At 40.9% G+C, this 22040-nt stretch overlaps 2 protein-coding genes across 2 annotated transcripts in view; one reads left to right on the top strand and one right to left on the bottom strand.

The window, feature by feature from the left end:
• Positions 1–294: 294 nt before the first annotated feature.
• Positions 295–8153, bottom strand: LOC143738868 (bone morphogenetic protein 2-like). Its single transcript, XM_077230942.1, has 3 exons — positions 7687–8153; positions 2848–3179; positions 295–2471 (listed from the first exon to the last, which is right to left on the bottom strand). Exons 2-3 carry the CDS (start codon positions 3170–3172, stop codon positions 1531–1533), a joined length of 1266 nt encoding a protein of 421 aa, XP_077087057.1. The 5' UTR covers positions 3173–3179; positions 7687–8153; the 3' UTR covers positions 295–1530.
• Positions 8154–16303: 8150 nt separating this feature from the next.
• LOC143738870 (toll/interleukin-1 receptor domain-containing adapter protein-like) overlaps positions 16304–22040 on the top strand; it is a 26509-nt gene continuing 20772 nt past the window's right edge. Inside the window, exon 1 of the mRNA XM_077230945.1 lies at positions 16304–16712. The gene's annotated coding sequence lies outside the window, so the exon portion shown is untranslated. The remainder of the gene's footprint in view (positions 16713–22040) is intronic.

A 22040-nucleotide genomic window follows, 5' to 3' on the forward strand; every position in this document is an offset into this window, starting at 1 on the left:
AAAAAAGCATTTTAGTGTGGTTTTACCTGGTATAAGCTGGTCTCCCAGCCTGACCGGATGACAAGTGCCCAAAACCAGGCCGGTTTAAGACTTATTTATTCATTTATATATTTGGGCATAATATACACAATAATGTTAAGTGTCATTTTTTTTAATTTATTTTTTTATTGGTATGTTATCCACTGCATTTCATGAAATGTATTCTTCCAAATTATAGGTTTAGGAAAGCAATTCTGAAGAAGAGAAAAGTCGAAGACAGACCATTTTCTTAAAGAAAATTTGATTAGAACGGCCAGATTAGTTTGCTGTTTATTATTACACATTTCACAATGGCTCCAGACAATGTCAGATATTCTCAAGGCTTTTGTTTAAACTGCACATAAAGCATCATACTAAAATATAATCAGCTATTCATGACAGATCATCGGAATAAGCTTTGCGATTTTTAGTTCTTGTTGTGGTTTAACTGGATAGATACTGACAGATTGGTCAACACTTGTGTGATAACTATATGATGACTGAACACACAAAGTTATGTATAATACCATTTAGCAAGCTTGCACACCTATGGCACATAACATAACATTTGGCACCATATCTTGGAATGTTTAGGCAATTTTCTTTGTTTTACAAGGCTTCTATTGTAAGGAAAGAGCCCTCATTTTTTAGTCAATGCCAATATAAAGCTGCCATGATTCAGTGCTGTGGTTTTACAAATAATACATGAGTAAAACCAGTTTTAACTTGGTTTAAATGGATCTATAAGGCGTTCTGGTACTTATATATCTGCGGTATTTATCAAGATTAAATATTCCATATTTTTTTGCTATTTAAATAGATATATTGACGCATTCTTAAATTAGATTTACTTACTACCACAGTATTTGTATAGCAAACTTTTCTTTGGACTGCACCATACATAAAAAGAACAGGTCACCATAAATAATATTACTAACAAATTCAGACAATAACATCATAATTTCTTGGTGTCAGGATATTTTAAATAGCTCATAAGGAGAAGTGCCCCGTACTCAGTTATAGTCACGTCGCAGTGCATACTTTGAAGTTTCATTTGCTACCAGAGATGAAGAGTTCAATATTCTTATTGTCTTCCCTCGGGTTTAAGTCTGTCCAGCTCCAAGCGCTCAATGAGAGTCCTTGGTCACTTCTTGGTCCCTTTGAGTTGTCAATGATGTGATGTTTATGAGGGAAGGACTCACAAAACAGAAGCAGGATGGACACAACAACAAGAACACTTACAAGACAGAAAGCTGGAGTGTACTACATAAGACGGAGACATCACGTTTGGACTGAGTGCTTATAGTTCACACAAATACAATGCTTCATTGGACACAAGAAGTCAAAGCTGGGTTCCAGAGGATTTTGAGAAGGTGCTCATGTTTATATTATGACCAATTTACCTCACTTTCTTTGTCTCTTTCAGTTTCTTTCTGACTCACTTCCTGATTTAAGTCCCTTTTTAGTTCTATTTTCCAGTCCATCCTTCTCATTTATTCCATGAGTATCTTGCTATCGACAGCCGCAGCCCTCCACCACCATGTCTTGATAGTTTTTCAACACCACACGTTCCTCCTGGTCCAAGTAGAGGAGAGCGATAGGGCTAAGGGCCGTCGGCACACAGCAAGCCCGCGGCACGGCCCCGTTTACAGAGTTGACCAGCGTCTGAACCATGGCATGGCTAGATGAATTCATATGGTCAGCCAGTGGGAAGCGGCACTCTCCAAGGCAAAAGAAAGCATCATAACCGGATGGGGCTACGATCCATTTATTCCAGCCTACATCTTTGAAGTCCACGTACAGCGGGTGCCGACGGCAGCGAGAGCGGGAGAGTCGTTTGAGCTTGGCGGACCTCCCACCATTTCGTTTCACTCTCCTGTCATTCCGTCCCACCCGCCAGCCTTCGTCAGAGCCCTGACCCCTATCACCGTTAAACCTGCCCCTGCCCTTGCCTCGCCTGCCAGCAGGGGTCCAATTTCTGAGGGGCACAAAGGGCTCGCTGCGCCCATCATGGCTGTAAGTCACCAGTAAGGGCCTCTGCCTCGCCCAACTGGGCTCATCTTGCCCCGTGTACCTACGCACCCTCAGATGTCTCTCTTTAGGAAGACTGCTGTTATTATCAGCAATAACATCCAGAATAAAAGACAGGCTCCCTGACCTCTTGGGTAGATTGTGAAACACTTCTCCGTCCAGGGGAAAAGTTTCCCAAAGTTCTGCACCTTTTCTATCTCTAGTCAACCTGCGTGAATGGAGCAGTGTGGGTTTTGATGCTGGGTCACCGTTGGAAAGATAAAGACTGGCCACGTGAGAACCTCCACTAAACCCCTCATGAAGAAAACGCAGCTCTGCTGACACCACACTCTCTTCTGATGGAATGGAGGACAGATTGAAGCCAATGTGAATGCTGTCCACTGGTGTTTTCTGCTCTTCTGGAAGACTCAGCACTGTAGAATCTACACAAGAAAAAAGAGAAAGAAAAAGTTCTTAAGCTGTAAAACACTTTCTTTCCATCATGATCAAACACTTGATCTCTACGTAATGGCATAATTCTCCAACTAAATAATAATTGCACATCATTTGCTAGGAGCACTTATGAAAATAAGCCATGTTCTTCTTAACTTGTTCCAAGGTGTCTACGCTAATGCCAAGACTTGAGTGAAAAATATCAGAACATTGAATCCACAGGTAGCTTTTTCAATGGGCATGCTGGCACCTAAGGCAGGTTAATTGACTTACACGTCTCTGTACTGTGTTTGCGGTAAAGTTAGCTTTTTATCACTGCCAAGGGAATTGGTTTTCTCTATGATCTAGTACAATAGCTGCTCATACCTGTGTGATGAAAGCATCGGACTGTGTTGGCTCCTTGCACATGCTGGGAGGGGTAGTTAAACTCTGGGTCTTCAATGAGATGGTACTGTTGAGTGTGGAATCGATACAGGTCGAGAAGATATTGGGGCACCTGTGCCTCCTCACTGGGGTTGGGGTGTGACTGAAGGCCCAGACGGGTCAGCAGGAGGTTCTGAATGGTGTGGGCCAAACTAGGCTTCAGAGGGCTGGCCAGGTTTTCATGAGTCTGACTGGGATCCTCCTGGTGTCCTGATGAGGCTTGAGGTAGCAGCAGGATCATCAGAACCAGTAGGCTAGCAGGGAACATGTTGGACCTATGGAGAGAGTGGAAAAAAGAGGAGCCATTGTGAGACTGCTGAAGATATTTTGAAGATTTTGTTTGTTTTTCTTTTCAGTTTTGGACCCCATTGACTTCCATTAAAGGGTGGATAATGTCAGGTTTGGAATGGAACAATGACAATTTTTATTTTTGAGTGAACTATCCACAAAACCTGGCTTGAAAATAATAATGGTCAGAAATGTAGTGATTTAATAAACCCATTTACCGTGGTAATTTACCAATTTAGCTTTAGCCCTTAAGTCTTTGATTTCTCTTATATGGCAGGTGATTTAGTGCTAGTACTTTGGTTTCTTGCATGGTAAGGAACTTTCAATCTGTGTTTTTGTTGTTGATTTACTGGTATTTGTTGTTTTGGAGACAGTAATCGCAGAAACAGTGCCATAGGGGAACTACAGTAAAGTAGATTTACAGAGATCATGGCCTGTGGTGTTTGATTTAGAGGTCTACACTAGGACTGTTAGACCAATTCATTAGGCCTGTGTCTCTCAAGTTAATTTACTTGACAAATGAGAATAACCTAGGACATCCAGTATTGGTGCACTATGTTCTTGAAAAGCACATGCCTAACTTACAGTACATTCAAATTTATATTGCGTTATGCTAGGCTATGTTATGCTACGTTATGCTATATTACATTATTTAATTTACTGTTTATAAAACAGGTGTGGTCATTTTAGGATGGTCGTGACTCGTGAGGCATATGTTAAATCTAGAGTGATTATAACGTTCAATATATGATGAAAGCAGATTTAAATTTTGCAGTTTGTTTATATGTCTTTGTTGACGCAGTGCCGGTGACCCAAAGAGAGGGACTGGTTGTCATTTGTGTGTCAACAGCTGCTTGAAAATAATCACTAGGTTAAAAGTTTACAGATTGTGTATGCACACTGATGTTTATGGTTGTGACCAACTTTAAGTAAATCACCTTTCAAAAGTAATTTGAGACTGGGAGGTTTAGTGCTGTGATGGTTTATTGCTAGGGTTTTTTCTTCATACATTTATTTCAGTCTATACATATTTGCAAATAATGTTGTGAGCTTTTGAAGAATACAATAAAATAAAGCAACAGACTGACTTGTATTCATCAATATATTCTTTGATATCTTGTGCAATACAGAACTCAAAGAGGAAGCATTCATCAATTTTACAACTTCCATTTGGAAACTTTAACATAACTTGCATAGCCTGAATTCGGGCCTTGTCTACGTCATTGTCAGCCGTTCTGTTACCTGAAAGGATAGACTGGCACACACAGATCTCCTTCCTTTCAGTAAGATCTAATTGTTACAAGCTGTTATCCATTAGTGGTGAAATCTTCTCGAAGTGAACTATTCTTTCCATCGGCCTCAACTCTAAACCTACTTAAGCCTTCAAAGGGTCCTTTACAAATATGGTGGAGTTTGTAAGAGGTGTCAGAGGGCTAATGTGAGAGCTCTGAAAGAAAAACTCGCAAATGTTTAAATCAGTCATCAACAGCTTTGACTTGAATCTTATTACATTGGAAGTCTATGGGACATCCATTATATGCCTGGCCTGTAATCCTCCTTTATCACCGTAAACACACATTTTGTCTGTTCTTACTAACTGAAGGATGAGTGTAAATGATTTCTGTGGTTTTAAAAGTATCTGTGGAATATAAGTTTTGTCTCTTGTTTATCCCAGACGACTCTTCAACAAGGTGCTGGGTGGTCTCACCGGGGCCAGAAACACTTGCATCTAAGTCAAACTAAGTGTTCTTTTGATGTAGAATCTGCTCAAGTCAGGACCTGCTGAGCAGCGACTCCTTTGGGAGTCTAGGATAACCCTCAACTACAGGTGTTAAAACGCACTGGAGAAGCGGATGTATACCATCCTCTCGCTGTCCTCTGACCCCTCCCTCTCGCTCACACTCATTCACCAAACTCCAGCCAAATCCTCAGAGGACACACAGGATAAGACAGTCCCCCACGCCCACAGCATCCGGCAGTAAAGTAGATTAAGTGGCTTTTACTCATCCACTCGATTGTTCCGCCCAGTGGGACCTCACAGAGGTGTAGCTTCCAGACGGAGCAGCTCTCCTGAATGCCGCCTCCCCTCTAAAACTTCATTAGACTCCTTTGCTTCTGTCTTCCCCACAGTCCCTCCCCCCATTGCTGTGTGTTCATGCTGCATGTGTGTCATGTTTTCTGTTGTGATTAGATTCGACACGTAATAACTTCCTCTACAGAGAGAGCGGTAATCAGATGGAGGGGGCGGAAAGAGGCGTTTATTAGACCCCAGAACAGACGGCAAGGGGTGACCCCGGGAGAGAAAAGGTCGGCCAGACTCGTGCCATTACCAGAGCGATGTGACCTGCTGACCTCAGAGTGGAGGGCAGGGTGTCCTTGCATCCACTTATCTCATTCAGCTTTCTTTCCACATTTTTTCCCCTATTTTTATTCTTCTTATCAGTTCTCTTCCTGTAAAGCATGACTTCCAGAATTGATATATTGTTACATAGTTCTAGGAAAGGCCAGTTCTTTCTCTCTCTCATGTTTCCCCTCTTTGGATTTACCCAGAAGTCAGCAGTGAAGGGCCATAGGGGTCATGGTGCCTCTGCTTGTTGCTGATTTATCCTCAACCGCTGTCTTCATGTTTCAAATTTCACTCCGTACCCCGATCCCTCTGCTCTCCTTTCCTGTTGTTCTTCCTTTCGTTCATTCCCTAGACTGCTTCTCCCCGGCTCGCTCCCCCCACATTTTATAATTCTGTTCAAGCAGGAACACTCTTAAACATGCTCTACTTTTTTGGATGCAAATGGTACCCATATTTATTTGCCCCGCAAGTTTGAGTGCCTAAGGCACGAGAGAAGTCACAAATGGTCGAGCTGTGCCTCTGTTTTGCTGAATTAAAGAGATGAAATCATTAGAATAATATTGCAGGTAGACCACTGGGCGGTTTTATTGGGGTAAATTAGCACAGACCTGTAATTTATCCCAGCTGGACCGATTAAGAGATAATGACAGCGGCCCAGGCCTCAGATTGTGCTTCATAACATTACCTGGAACAGTCCTCTGTGACAGTACACATACACACATGCATACACACAACCCACTGTTACAGACTGAAAGACACACTCCAGAACTCACTGATACTGCTATAGAAACATACACAAACACACATTCTGTGCAGCTTGCCAAAGGTTCAGCTAAGAACAGACAAAAGTGGTCTCCAAGGATGAGTAGAGTAGACCAGACAAGACGAGACATTTCCTCCCAGAATCCTCCCCTAACCCCCACATTACATGCTGTTATCAATTTGACCGTTTTGGCGGTCCTGCAACCCTCAGACATTGCTGTATTATTATCTGGCAAACTCTGAATGATCTATTTTAGTTAACGCAACATTGTAGCATCCTAAAAACAGACTTTTTTAAGCTCTGAAAAGACGTATCAGAACTTCCCTTTTTGATTTATCCAGTTAGCAAATGACTTGCCTGTTTGTTTGCTATACATTTATCCCCCAAGCCAAGATAATATATTCTACTCTCTGCCCGTCCTGGACAGCATCTACTCTCCAGTCTCTTCTTCTGAATGCTCCAGCAAGGAAATATTAGCAGCTTTTGCATGCTTCTTGGTTTTTGCTTTTCATGGAAACACTGATCTGCCTGTTTCACATGTTCTGAGGAAGCATCTCCGCTATGAATCTGTCATTGGGTTTGGAGAGCAATGCATGTGAATTTTTAGCACAGATCAGACAGTTTGATGAGGAACCTGAAATGAGTGGTTGGTTGACGTTTTGAGTGAGTTTTATCAGATTTGAGTCATACATTGCAGAACATCGTCTTGTACGTCTTGTCCAAAATCTAAACTTCCTTAAAACAAGATAAAAGACTCGAGAAGAAGAATTGTATGAGATAAGACTGTTTCACAGTAAATAAGCAGTACGTAATATTTGTATGATTTGTGCTTAAAAGTAATATGCTATGTGTCAGAAAATAAACTTAAAGGAATACTTCACCCAAAAATGAATCTTCTGTCATCATTTACTCACACTCAAGTTGTTCAAACCTTGTATGAATTTCTTTCTTCTGTTGAAGACAAAAGAATATATTTTGAAGAATGTCGGTAACCTGACAGTTGATGGACCCCATCGACTTCCATAATATTTTTTTCTCTTCTATTTACAATTGAAGTCAATGGGGCCCATCAACTGTTTGGTTACCCATATTCTTCAAAATATCATATTTTGTGTTCAACAGAAGAAAGAAATTCATACAGGTTTAAAACAACTTGAGGGTGACAGAATTTTCATTTTTGGGTGAACTATCCCTTTCATTCAAGATACACATTTTTAAATGTTCTTACATGATTTTGCTGCTGAAAGTCAATTTATATTGTATAAATCATGTTTAAACTGGAAAACAAGACAAGCACTTCATAGAGTCATAGTTTTACCCGTGAGCCAGGATATAACTGATGTTGCAAGCATCAAGGTGTTCTGCGGTGGAGGGTAGTACTCACGTCCAGGTGAAGTGGGAGGTGTGCAGAGTCCATGGTTTGTCCTTGAGCTCCAGCGTTACAGATCCTCTCCTCTCATTCGCTCCTGAGGACGGAGTGGACGCCGTCTGCCTCTGCTGGATTGACTAATGTATCTGTGGAATAACGTGAGCTCTCCAGCTTGTCCTCAGGCACTCATCCTGTTGTGAGTGTTGGAGAAGTGCACTTTTTAAAAACATCCACTGGTTTTCTTGTGGCTGACTTCCAGTGCCGTTATATCAGGACTAGGATTCAAAATAGCAGCTGAGGGGAAAGAGAAAATGAAATGGAAGAGAGAGGAAGAATTGGAAGTTTGTGCCGGCTAATTTTCCTGTCCCTCTGGCTTTGTAGCTGACTTTCTCCCTTCCTCTCTGAATCTGTCTGTACTTCTCTTTTGCGCTCTCCTCCCCTTTTTCCTCTCTCGCTCTTGCTCTCTCTCTCTTTTACCAGCTGGTAAACTCAGTTAAACTCTAATTGACTTTCCTGTCCATTTGGATCCTCCCTGATAGTGATGTCACCGATGCCCCCTCCCTCCACCCACCTCTCCAAACGTACAATACACACACACACACACACACACACACACACACACACACACAAAGATAAGGTCAGGGCTGCTTTGGATACACAGTACAGGTCAGATTGCCATTTGCAACTTTACATTTGGGTCTAAATGTTTCTTTTGCCGGAAACAGGAAAAAAACATCAAAGATAAAGTCGAGCACACAATGGGCGGCACAGCCAGTTGATCTGACATTATCTGAGTGAGTGTTTACTCTGGAGTGAGTCATGAAGGTGAAAGAGAACTAATGATGATACAAGATTAATTCACTGTCATTGGTGCTAATGAACAGCCAGAGGGTGCCAGGAAAACACATCTATCACCAGGAATTGAGCGAGAGAGACGATAATAAGTGCAAAAGGAACACAAAAAGAAAGAGAGATGAGAGAGGGAGCAAGGTGCGCTCGTCCTTCCGGTGGGGTGGACTGCATTGGTATGCATCTGGCAGGGCAATGAGAAAATGTCTGTAACCTCACAAGCATTGTCTGACAGATTGGATTGCATCTGTTGAATCAGTTGAAACACCCCCTTCTTAACACACACACACACACACACACACACACACACACACACACACACACACACACACACACACACACACACACAACACAACACACACACACACACACACACACACACACACACACACACACACACACACACACACACACACACACACACACACACACACACACACACAGAAGCCAGTTCGCCCATGCAAGGACACAGCTTTCCAGAATCTTCGGTGGCATAGGACTTTTTTACATTGGACGTAAAGTGCAAATCAGTATTCCAGAGTAAAATTCAGACATTGAAATTCATTAACATGTATGTGGAGCTTGACACTTATTTGAATTTTTCACATGACATTTGTTTGTGGTGAGAGTTTTCAGTTTTAGAATTTTGAATTTGTAGTTAATAATTTCTTCATCTGAATTCTAAAATTCTCTAATCTGAAAATGTACAAGTCATTTCACCTCTAATGAAATTAGCTACTTTTTTGGTTAAATGTCTAAAGTCTAATGTTTAAAGTTAAAACAAACAAACTAGCAAACACAACATAACTAGCATAACACAACATTTTAACATAACAGTCTAAATTGGGGTGGTGATGGCGCAGTGGATAAGACACATGCCTTTGGTGTGAGAGACCCGGGTTCGAATCCAATGTGAGACACCAATGTGTCCCTGAGCAAGACACTTAACCCCTAGTTGCTCCAGAGGCGTGCGACCTCTGACATATATAGCAATTGTAAGTCGCTTTGGATAAAAGCGTCAGCTAAATGATTAATAAAAATAAAATATTGGAAATCTGACAGATTATTTGATGCTCTCTGTCTGCACAAAACACCAGAAACGGACTTCACTGCAGGTACAACCACAGGTAATGATGAGTTCAGGGTCATATTTTCTGGATAATGGCATGTCATGCACCCTCTCTAACGTTTCCTAATCTAACCTAGTTCTCCAGACAGATGAATTTGCTGCAAAATGTCAAAGTTTGATTGAACGCACAGCCTAGATATGGGACAAGTTTTCTCCTCCCTTTTAAAAGTTATTCCTAAATGCATTTTGCTTCGTTTTTGCCCTTTCAAAACAGACATGCCACCCATTTTTGGTCAATGAGTTTGTTTTTGGAAAGACAACCGTTGGGTGAGTGAGGGAGTTTGTTTCAAAATAAAAAGTAAGGAAAGCGAGTGAGCGAGCGAGACTACTGTTGGATGATAAAAATGAGGATCTTCCTGTAGACTTGCTCTCGGTTGATGTTCACAGTCTCTGTTTGAAACAGAGAGATGTCATCGGCCTCACATTTCCTCCTTGGAGTTGGGTGAGTCTTCTGCATTCCAGCACGGGTGGGGCATCCTGAATTAATTCATTTATTTATTGGCCGTGGTGTTCCTGTACAGATCTGTGAAAATGTATTCACAAACTATTCTTCTCTGTTGTGGCGTGCTGTTTCTGGCTTGTGGCCGGCACGGATAAATTACATATAACCGAATGCAAGCCTCAAATGTCACTGGAAATATTACTTCTTAATCCCTTGGGAAAATGTTGTTTGACTGTCACCATCTGCTCGCTCAATAAACGTCTTTTTTTTTTTTACATGTATTTTCAGTTTTAGCGCACTGGCACGCTTTTCCCATTTCATTGAATTACTTATCATAGCCATTTACGAAAACCAGAAGAGATTTATTGTTAAACTAATCGAAAATTTGAATTTATTGAGAATATTGTTCTCAATATGAACAATCATTCAATACGTACCGCTCTGTTTGTTGTTAGGTTGACACAATTTTTAGGCTGTTCTGCCCTCAGCGGTCAAATAGCACTCATCAATTTTTCCATTTTGAATAAAAAAATAGCCTTTATCATTTACTGTGCGTGATTCATGTCATGTATTTTAAAATTGAACTGATAACAAAGTAACGAGACAAAAAACACAAATTAAGCCCTTTTCGGCATATTAGACAGTGTACAATTAAGACTGAATGTGTGCAATTTTTTAAATAAAAATATTTGGAAATAGTTTAAATGCATTACTTTGAAAAATAGTGAAAGAAAGTATCATTTTTTGTAGATTCATTCTATATAGATTTTAGTAATATTTGCAGATCTTAATCTGAATACTGGACCATTTGAAAACAGACAAAACTACAATTGCAATTAAATGAGCTGGTGCATGCTGGGACTTTGATGGGAGTTAATCTGAGTAATGTGGTGAATAACTTTCTCCGATAATTCACTCTCGCTTTTCTGACAAACATAGGGTGCTTTGCATTTGATAGAAATTCCAAAGTACTTTCTGAGATAAGATTCCTTTCTTTTAAGGTCATTGTTTGTTGAAAGAGAGAGAGAGAGAGAGAGAGAGAGAGAGAGACAGAGAGAGAGAGAGAGAGAGAGAGAGAGAGAGAGAGAGAGAGAGAGAGAGAGAGAGAGAGAGAGGAGAGAGAGAGAGACAGAGAGAGAGAGAGAGAGAGAGAGAGAGAGGGCTAAAGCGAAGGACAGAGAGAGTGATGAGATTAGGATGGGGAACCATACCTCGTTCCCGTACACGTTCATAAGTGAGACGATGAGAGACCAGCTTCCTCTGAGTGCTAATCGCTGTTCTGCCAGCATATGCTTGGCAAGCGTTTCTTCACTGCATTACATGATAAAACACGGCTGGCCATCGCAGATATATAAAGACACACACACTTACACACTGCATTGTCTTGATACTCCACGTCTCCCTCCTCCACAACACATTCCAATGATGTCATCAGTGTAAATGTGTAAGAAAAGGTCATCACATGTGTAAACGTGCACCAGGGTGTGTGTGTCTGTGTAAATGTGAGGCTTTTTGTTCTGTTTTGTTATCATTGCCCGTGATTTTGTCAATAATCAGAAGCTAGACAGAGAACAAAGTGCATTTGGTCAAGAGTTTGTGTTCGTGGCCCTTTGGCCTCCACCTTGACCCTTTAAGGCTTTGATATACAGATGCTTTTTTTGGTCTTCGCTTGGGGGTGAAAAGAAGAAGAAGATTTCCACGTCAGAGAAGTCAGAGCTGTACCAGTGTTTACCAGCTAGAGCAAACTTTTCCAGACACTAATTCCAAACAAAATCAAAGAACGAATTGATGTGACAATGTCGAACACAATCGCGACAAAACGAACTTTGTTTGAAGTATATCTGGGCCATTAAGGGTCCTGGCATTTTCCTATAGAGACACAATGAACTATCAGTTTGAACTCTGATTTCAAATTGATGAACTTCAGTTCTTAAAAATGTAATGTTCATGGATTGGTATTTACCTTTATTTATATTTACCTTATATATATTATACACACACTTTATTAGGTACACCTGTTCAACTGTGTGTTAACGCAAATATCAAATCGATCAAAATAATCTGCTGAAGTTCGAACTGAGCAGCAGAATAGGGAAGAAATGTGCTTTAAGTGATTTTGAACATGGCTGTTGGTGTCAGATGGGCTGGTCTGAGTGTTACAGAAACTGCTGATCTACTGTGATTTTCACACACAACCATCTCTAGGGTTTACAGAGAATATGGTCAGATAAATATATAATTGTTCCGTGTGCAGAAATGCCTTGTTGATGTCAGAGGTCAGAGGAGAATGGCCAGACTGGTTCAGCTGATGGAAAGGCAACAGTAACTCAAATAACCATCGTTACAACCGAGGTCTGCAGAACAGGATCTCTGAACACACAACACGCCAAACCTTGAAGCAGACCGGCTCCAGCAGCAGAAAACACACACCGGTGACACTCCTGGCTACAATTCACACGGACTCAACAAAACTGGACAATATAAGATTGGAGAAACATTTCCTGGTCTGATGAGTCTCATTTTCTGATGCAACATTCAGATGGTAGGGTGTAGATTGAGTATTGTTGCTGACCATGTCCATCCCTTTATGACAACATTCGACCATCTTCTGATGGATACTTCCAGCAGGATAACACACACGTCATGAAGCTCAACTCATCTCAAACTGGTTTCTTGATCATGACGGTGAGTTCACTAAACTCAAACGGCCTCCACAGTCTCCAGATCTCAGTCTAACAGAGCAGCTTTGCTTGTGGAGGAACAGGAGATTCACATCATGGATGAGCAGCTGATAAATCTGCAGAAACAGAAACTGAGGGATGTTTTCATGTCAATATGGACCAGAATCTCAGAGGAATGTTTCCTGCACCTTGTTAAATCAATACCATTAAGAATTAAAGCAGTTCTGAAGGCAAAAGGAGGTCCAACCCGGTACTAAGGTGTACCTAATAAAGTGTCCGGTGAGTGTATTATATATGCCTCACTATTCCCCTGTAATCACGGTCAACACACATGATGTAACAGAGCTGAAACGGAGTTAAAAACACATGCTCGCACTGTAATCCCATATTCTTATCTCAACAGCCTCTACTGATGTGATCAACATTCTCACCACAATAAATCTGCTCATTTCATCATGTAGCATTGCTAAGAAAACGATTAAACTACTGTTAAACTGTCTCACTGTTTATCATTCTGATAAGAACTCCAGTCAGGTTTCTTTTCTTGTAATTACCTGTCATTATTATAGTGATATGAGCTGTCATTCTAACACTCAACATGACGATATAATCTAAAACTGTGTGCTCGGGCTGATATGCAGCCATTTAGTCTAATCTTGTTGATTGTACAACCTCTACTTCACGTTCTTCAGTGTTTGTACGCGTGGCACGCGGCTGCAATAGACAGCTGAGGCAGTTTGTGCTCATGAACGATAATCCTGCAATTAGCCGTTATCTAGTGGTCTTGTTTATCACCGGTGGAGGCAGGAGGAGCTTAAAGCATCGGCCGGCCCCGGCGACGAGGAGGGTCGCAAAACGAGACGGAGGGTTTTTCAGAAGAAGAGGAAGATTAGAACTAACAGGAAGAGCGCTCTCCTCTGTTCATGTAAACGTGTCTGGGTGACTGGACGGCTGAAATAAATAAATCGGCCTTGTGGGAGACGTCCGTAGCAGTGGTGGAATTTCCCCCCCCAAAAAAAGAAAAAGCACCGTGACACACACGCATGCACACACAAGCCCCTGAGAATCCAAACAAAAACACCTGTGATTCCCTCCACCACATCCATGATCCGTCTCCATGCCGACCATCCATTTTGTGTGTAAACAGTTTACAGTAGACAACAGGAGTGAAGGAGGGTCCCCGAAAAGGGAAGAGATAGAGAAATTCCCTCCACCACAGTTAACTTGTCAGAGGCAACCTAATGTTATTCTACAAACCTGAAGTCTATCTATCTGTCCATCTAATTGAACTTATTCCATATTTGAAGATCTTTACACAGCTATTAAACCGAACTGAATCAACACTGAACTGATTTCAACTGTATAATGACTGTTAACTAGGGCTGGGACAACGCGTCGACGTCATCGATTATGTCGACGCAAAAGATACGTCGACGCAAAATATGCGCGTCGATTCGTCAGACCCAAAACAAAGATGGCGGCGCCGGAGAAGAGTAGCAAAACGAGTGGCTCTTCAGACTATCAGAAGTGCAAGGCGGCAAGCACTCTAAAGTGCACATACACACACACACACCACAGAAAAATGTGCGTCAGTATCGAGTTCTCTTTCGGGCTTGAACGAACCATAACACACAAATTATGCCAAACTTCCCGTTTTGTCGAGTGTCCTCATAAGAGCAGTCTTATATGAGTAAAATAAAGTAGTTTATTTTAAAGAGTAAATGACTCACTCAGACCCGGCGCCAGGATGATTATTATACCGGCAGCCTAATAATCATGAATGAACTCTGCATCTCCGGCGAACGGCTTCTTCGCTCAAAAGGAAAAAAATGTCATGATGCGCAGTGAAATGCAGCGACCTATGTGGCGTTTCCCTGATGGATCGAGGTTGTTCCTTAACTTCATTTTATACGTGCAATTCACACGAGCTCTAAGTGCGTGCGAGACTGCTAGAAAGTATGGGCTTATAGCTATTAATGTCGTGACAAATACATAGAGGACACTGACAACGCGCTGACAGACAGGACCAAGAAGGTAACATTTAATAAAGTCTCAACTTTCAAATGTGGTCAGTCAAAGAAAATTAAACCATAAATAGGCCTACTATTTTGTGGCTCTTTAATGTGTCGTGACATATTGCACTTTTTTTTCAGTAAGCTAGGCCTATTCTCAAGGCTTCAAGGTTTTATTGAATGCTACCTATGACTAAGAATTCATTACTTTGCACTTGTATAGTCTTTTAAGGAATTCATGTTTTTTTTTCATTCAGATATGTAAATCAACATGTATAAATTGCTATTAGTCAATTAATGACGAGATAATCGATAATCGAATCGAATCGAAATCGAATCGGGTTGGAAAAATGAATCGTTAGATTAATCGATGCATCGAAAAAATAATCGCTAGATTAATCGTTTAAAAATAATCGTTTATCCCAGCCCTACTGTTTACTATTGTCTTTTAAGAGCCGCTTAACAGCAGAATTGAATTCTGTTTGCATCATTGTACCATTATTTACCTGTTTAACACTGCAAAGCTGCTTTGAAACAATCTGTATTGTATAAAGGGCTATATACATAAAGGTGACTTGACTATTAGTGAAGTTCACAACGTAATTTCGGGAGGAGTGAACCCATCTAATCTTTCGATGAACTGCCGGAGCATATAAGCAGCCGCTCACCTTCCTCTAGCATCAGCTGTTTTTGCGTCCCTCCACCTCCCCAACTCCACCTGCATAATTTAGGCGTCTTGTTACCATACTCATCATCCAAGCATTAGTAGTCCCACTGGGGGGTTTATCCAAGCTCGAGTTGAAGCTGCTTCCTCGAGCCCCTCCATTGCGGACAGCAAGCCAAATACGCTTAACCTATTAGCTCAAAGATTATATGGGCAAAGGAACTCGTGAAATATTAATAATAATCAGAATGAACAATTATTCTGCCAAGAAACAGTTAATTAGTTAATTAAACAGTTAACTGAAGGGCATTTTATGCTGGCAAATGCATTACTATTCTGTATAATATGTGGGTACGAGCTCATCCAATCAGAATTTAGAGCTGTACTAATGATATAGTAAATAACACCACAGTGTGCAACAGTATCTCACTCTCTCGCAGTAATCTGTGCTATGTTATGGATAACTCTATAGAGACTTTAGACTCTAGCTGAAAAGTGTAAATCATCAGTCACTCTTTTGTCCTCACGGGTGGCCTCTGTATTTAATACACATGGCCAGAATCTGCCATTTGATATCGGATGGATATAAATTGCTCTCTAAACACACGGAAATTCAGCACAGTTTGGACATACTTTCCAAAAGACGGCTGGGTATAACTCATTGTAGAAGTAAGAAATACTAAAATTCAACTGGCGATTGAAGTTTTCATTGTTCATGTGTAGGCATGCCAGAGAGCTGATGGAATATGAAACACTGCAGGGTTTCAGTCTCAGATCTCCAATCCTGAATCCCATTGAAAGGATGTCATTCTAATCCAATATCACTGGGATCAGGCGGCTTGTGAAAACGTCCTTCAAAACATCTCAAGATGAGAACATGACGTTTCATCTTCACAGATGGGGGGGATAAAACACGAACAACCGAGATAAAAATGACAAAAGGCAGATCGAGAGGAATGACAGAGAGGGAGAGAGAGAAACAGCAGGTCGTAATTCACAGCGGAGCAGGACAGACGGGTCCACATTGCTGGATGTGTTATTTATGTCTGGTGTGGAGGCAAGGCCATGATCCGGGCCAGATGTGGATGGGTTATAGAGGAAAAAGGCCTGCAGGTGTTCAGATGCACATTCACAACACCTGTGCTCTGCGACCTCCATGCATCCACAGGTCACTTACAGGACCTCCGAAAGGTCAAGATGAGAGCCTGTCCCATGCAGGAAACACAGAAACCACAGTCCTAAAGCAGGTGCCTGTGTGTTAAAGGTCAGTTCTTAGTTTTTAAAGCATTCTGGAATAACAAGTTTTCTTTCGACAGATTAAACTTCCCAGCAAGCAATTTTTCATTTAAAAGACGTCTAATAGCCGTCCAAACACAACCCTGACGTTTAAGCTAAAACAAGGCAACATTTGGACTTGTCATCAATTAGATAACAAAGAAATGAAATGAGTGAAGAAATGAAACCAAACAGCATGTAATCACTGTTTACTTTGCTTACATGATGGAATATCATACATCTCGCAAATTATTTTTGGCAAAAATGACATGTAACCAAATTCAAGGTTATTTTGGATAGAAATGGGTTACTCCAGAGACTATTTATAGAGACATGCCACTTACTCAATCCTCAATACAACTATATAGGGAAAACCCGTAACGCCAAAGATGGCGGTTGTATGAACATGTCCCGCCCCTCCCACTGGAAAGCCAATCGTCTTCACCGTATCGCCTTTAACAGTCAAGCCGGGAAACATTTAAGCCTATCGTCTGGTTCCACTGACGCATGCGCACAGTTGAGGTTTGCGACAGTGGAAAATACGTTACTGTTTGAAAAGGCGGCAGATTTGATATGCAGTGTATGTGTGCGTTGTGTAAATATCAGACATCCCAAGTGTCTACCGCATATTTATAGCGGCTCCCTGATGCCCGCAAATTAGTTCAAATCTCCCAGAATCTAGAGCGAGCGAGCGAGAGCTCACACATACTGTGCTTCAAACCGTGCAGCGCGCGCACGTCAGAGAGGGAGAGAACCCTTGCGCATGCGTAGTAAAGTATAACCTGTGGGGAAAAAGGCGTTTTAAACCTTATTTTGGGGCAAAGTCATCAAACTTTTTCAGCGATTTTTATCATATTTTACTGCTGTTTCTATACATGCACTTTTTATGTCCCGGTGACCAGTGAATGTGCAGTTCTGACTCTCTGCCCATTCATTCAGATAGGAGCCTGGTCTTGTTAGTCCGAAATAGCTGCCCGGAGGCGTTGCCAAGATGGCGGCCGAGTGGCATGACTTGCCTAAAAGGACTTTGGTTACTCATAGCCGGACTATATCGGACATATATAGACTATATCGGGTCTATAGTTAACCTAGATGATGGTGAAATGACGGCTATTGCTTACTGGGTTGCATCACAGCTGCTGCAACATCTGTCAAAAGTCAAAGGGAATTGCGTACGTTCACTATTTTGCATTCCATTCAACTTGGAAGAGGTCTTGCATCACTCTGGTTCATTTCGTGATAATGATCGGCTGACTGTATTACCCCACTTAAAATGATTTTTATTTTTTTCACTTGTAGATCTAATCTGCTAAGAAAAATTGTCTATTACTTAAAAAAAGCAGCCTATCTACAGGACAAACACTGCAACAATATTACAGTTTTTCTCATTCACTTTGGCTCATTTGTTTTAAACAGTCTTAACATTCTCTAAATTGTTTGTGCAATTGCCTCAGTGGTTACATCACAACATATCTGCAAAATGCAGTAACTCACCCACATGTTTTTATGGCCCTGTTTACACCTAGTATTAAGATGATAAATACAGTTGTAAACAGGTTCTTAAGGGGCTGTTTACACGACACCGTTTTCAACTAAAAACGTGAATATTTCTGTTTTGGCCATTCATTTACACGACAACGGCGTTTTGGGTGCCTGAAAACATAAACTTTTGAAAACGGGTATCAAAGTGCAAGTTTTTGAAAACTGTCTCTGTGTAAACAACAAAAATACGAATCTCTGAAGGCGATAATGTCTACTCTCTGCCTACTGACCTAATGCGTGAACATTATGCGAAGCATTCTTAGCCAGACGGGATTTAAACTTTATCGGCTGAAGAGGAAAAACGGACCAATCACAATGTTCTCTCTTTATTTCTAATACACATTCACAGCATTCGGCAGATCAGAAATTAAAGCTGCTGCTCTTTGTGTGTTTTTCTGTCATCTCCGGGTGCGTTCATATGTAAATTGCACAAGCTTATTTAGTCCATTAGATTGAAAATCTGAAAGAGCCCATGCATTTACCGGCCCATAGACCCTCCCCTAGAAGAAATCAGGACAGAAGTGGTTGAAAGTGGACAAAAGAGACCAATTAAAACACCAGGTGTAAACAGGTATGTGTCGCCCTCGTCTAATTGTGATCCTTAGTTATTGTGCAAATTATTGTACTTTTTTTTTATTGTACTTTTTTTTATAAATTTATACCTAATTTGGTATGAAAAGAAAGCGACTGTGGATTGACATGGGAGACATGAAAGTTACACTAATATGTTGTCCGAATATATAGCTTAGTCTTTTTTATATACAAATATTTGATCGATTGACCAATCAGACTCAAGTATTCCACAGAGCGCATGATTTACATGGAAGGGATGCAGTGTTTCTTTTTCGTCAACCTCCCACAATCCAGTTCAAGTAGGCACTTTAGAAGAGCAGAAATAGCAATTTATTGGAATTAAGCTGTTACCTAATTTGCTCAAATAAACACAGACAGCATGTGCAAATAAATGTGCAAAAGCTTCCTCCCTCCAAGTCTAGAGTCTCATTTGACTGGATGAATATGAGTGTACGTGTGTATGCGTATCTGTATATGTCTTCAGTTCCTTATCTAGACCGGGTGTTTATTCAGATTCAGACTCACTGATAAGGATCAGTAAATACGCTGGTCGAGAGAGACGTGTCCTGGGACCCTGCCAGCCCATCCCTCTACCTCTTCATCTATTCCCTTTATTTTGTCTTCTTCCCATCTCCCCCTTAATCATCCATCCCACCCGGATCCCCTCCGGAGCGCAGACAGATCCAGTCCCTAATCACGAATCCCGCCGTTCTTCCTCTTCTCCCCACCCGAGAGTGATTTGACAGCTGAGAACAGACAATGTCAGGTCGGCCCTACTTAATTTGGGATGGAGACGGAAGCGCCGATGTCCCACGGTGACTCTACTGTGAGCCGGCCTGATCATGACTCACACGCTTTGGCTGATGAAGGTTGGTGACCCCAATTTGCGAGAGGGAGGAGAGATGGGCGGTCACGTCTACGTCAGCGGCGCGACTAACGGGTGGATGTCCTTGTCCTGACTGACGTAAATCAAGCACTGGAGAAAACCATCTCAGAGGAAGAGAACAGACGGTAAAAGGAGAGAGAAGGAACAGTGTGTGTCGTTTGAGTCGTATTATTACAAAGTGAGAGCTATACGATATCTATTGTATAAGATACTGAATCTAAAGGCCACCTGCACAAATGCTTGTTTTTGCAGTAGTTTTGTATGTTGGTTTCAAATTAAAGCCCTTTGAAATTAGAATAATTTTCGGGTTTTTTTTTCCAAAGTAACATTCCAGTATTATCATAGTTTTGCTATTTAGCGGTTGAACATACATTCTAGTGTTATTAAAATTGTTATGTATTCCAGCGATGAACAATTTTAAACCAGTTAAATTCTCATTTTCTCAGTATTGATACACCGATACCAGCTGTGATTTCTCCCTCTCTCTTCTCTCTGAGAGCGAGTTGAAACACACTGCACTCTGTGTATCTTAATGCAATAGTTGTTGGGCTGCGTATTTCCGAGTGAAGTGCGTCATTGTGTTCATTTACACATGAACCGCTCATGATCCATGTTTTCAGCATCTCCGAGTGGTTCTCTTCACAGTAAATGCAGCGAAACTTGGTCACCATGAAATCAAAATTGGCAATTCTTGTTTTTTTTTTCAATTGAATATTGCAGTATGCATTTTAAATGTTTTATCTGTGTATATCATTATTGTTTAAAATCATGTTCATCATAAAATCTTGAATCAGAATAACGTCCCCTCTCTCTTGCAGCTTCTCTAATAATGAGGGCGGGGCTATAACCTGTCACTCACATGAGATCCACCAATAGCAAACCACAACCATCCAAACAATCCCCCACAGACAAATCAAGCCCCGCCCACATTTGTTCTTTTTCTTTTTCACTCGGATATATTAGAAGAAAAATAAGAATGTGTCTATAAATTGACATAAACCCAGCCAAAGAAATACTCACTGGAATAAAATGTGTGAAAAATGACTGTAATCATATCTGCTAGTTATTACACCCATTCAAGACGATTGTGGTCATGAAAAAAAGGATGAATGTAGGAGAAAGAGAGGGAGGGAGGGGAGGATGAGAGCAATGTAACAGGTTAGAGGACATAGGGATGGGATGATGGCAATCCGTTGATTTTTTTTTGTTTTTGTTTTTTGTAATGAATGTAAAAATATGCACAGAAACTGTCAGCAAATCGGTGCCAGAAAGAAAGGAGGACTCCTATAACATTTTTTATTTCATATTTGGCACAGGGCCACTTGTTCATTCACAGTTGTTATTTATTACACTCCCTCATGCCATTTAAAACCTGCATTGCCACAAAACATCATGAGAGTCAATGATGACAGATTTTTTGTTGTTCCATCAACTATAAAGTATATCCCTTTAATCATTAAAATCTGTTCTCTCTGCAAACATATAACGTACGATTGACCTTAGAAGCAACTAGACCAGTTTTCATAAAGAACACACACACACACACACACACACACACACACACACACACACACACACACACACACACACACACACACACACACACACACACACACACACACACACACACACACACACACACACACACACACACACACACACACACAGTGTTCCTTTGTGTGGCCTGTCCACAACATTCCTTAAGTGATTCAATGTAACTACTTGAATAAATTGAGGGAGATTAATAATGTGTTTCGACAGAAAGCCCTTAAACTGCCTCTCACCAGAGAAGAATGCCGTTCAGCATCAAAATGAAAATAACTCTGGCATGGCAGGGTCCCAGTTTTAGGACTTGGACCAACAACAAATGTGCTGGCTTCCAACAGGAAACCACTCAATAGATATTGCTTGTCTACTTCCTGTTTTTGTCTAATTAGAGAATTATTATAGCAAATTCTTAACAGCTCTCATTGTCTGCCTGTCAGGCCTAATACTTTCAACATGAAACCCCCTAAAACCTGTTCAATGAGGTCGCTAAACAAATACTGATGCTTTCGCCTGAATAATTCTCCATACAATTCATACCAGATGTTTGTATCAGTAGTGATAGTATTATTTTGGGGAAATGATTGGATAGAGATGTACAATGCAAAAGGATGACTTGTTAATCCCACTTCATCACTTAGAGTGATTGTGCAGTTTTATTGCATTATTTCAGATAGTATTAGTTTCTATTTTTTTATATTTTTGCCATTAATTTTAGTACCTTTTTCGGTAACACTTTATTTTACAGTGTGCTTGTTACATATGTTTAAT

The sequence above is a fragment of the Siphateles boraxobius genome, unplaced genomic scaffold (assembly GCF_051911475.1).
Source record: "Siphateles boraxobius isolate OS27281-9 unplaced genomic scaffold, OSU_SipBor_1 157, whole genome shotgun sequence".
In the NCBI taxonomy this organism is placed as follows: Eukaryota; Metazoa; Chordata; class Actinopteri; order Cypriniformes; family Leuciscidae; genus Siphateles; species Siphateles boraxobius.

What these genes read in the sequence shown, in the direction of transcription:
- LOC143738868 (XM_077230942.1), bottom strand. Translation starts at nt 3,172, where the DNA reads ATGTTCCCTGCTAGCCTACTGGTTCTGATGATCCTGCTGCTACCTCAA. An exon ending in CCGATGCTTTCATCACACAG is followed by an intron (nt 2,472 to 2,847) that starts GTATGAGCAGCT and finishes TTTCTTGTGTAG; the next exon opens with ATTCTACAGTGCTGAGTCTT.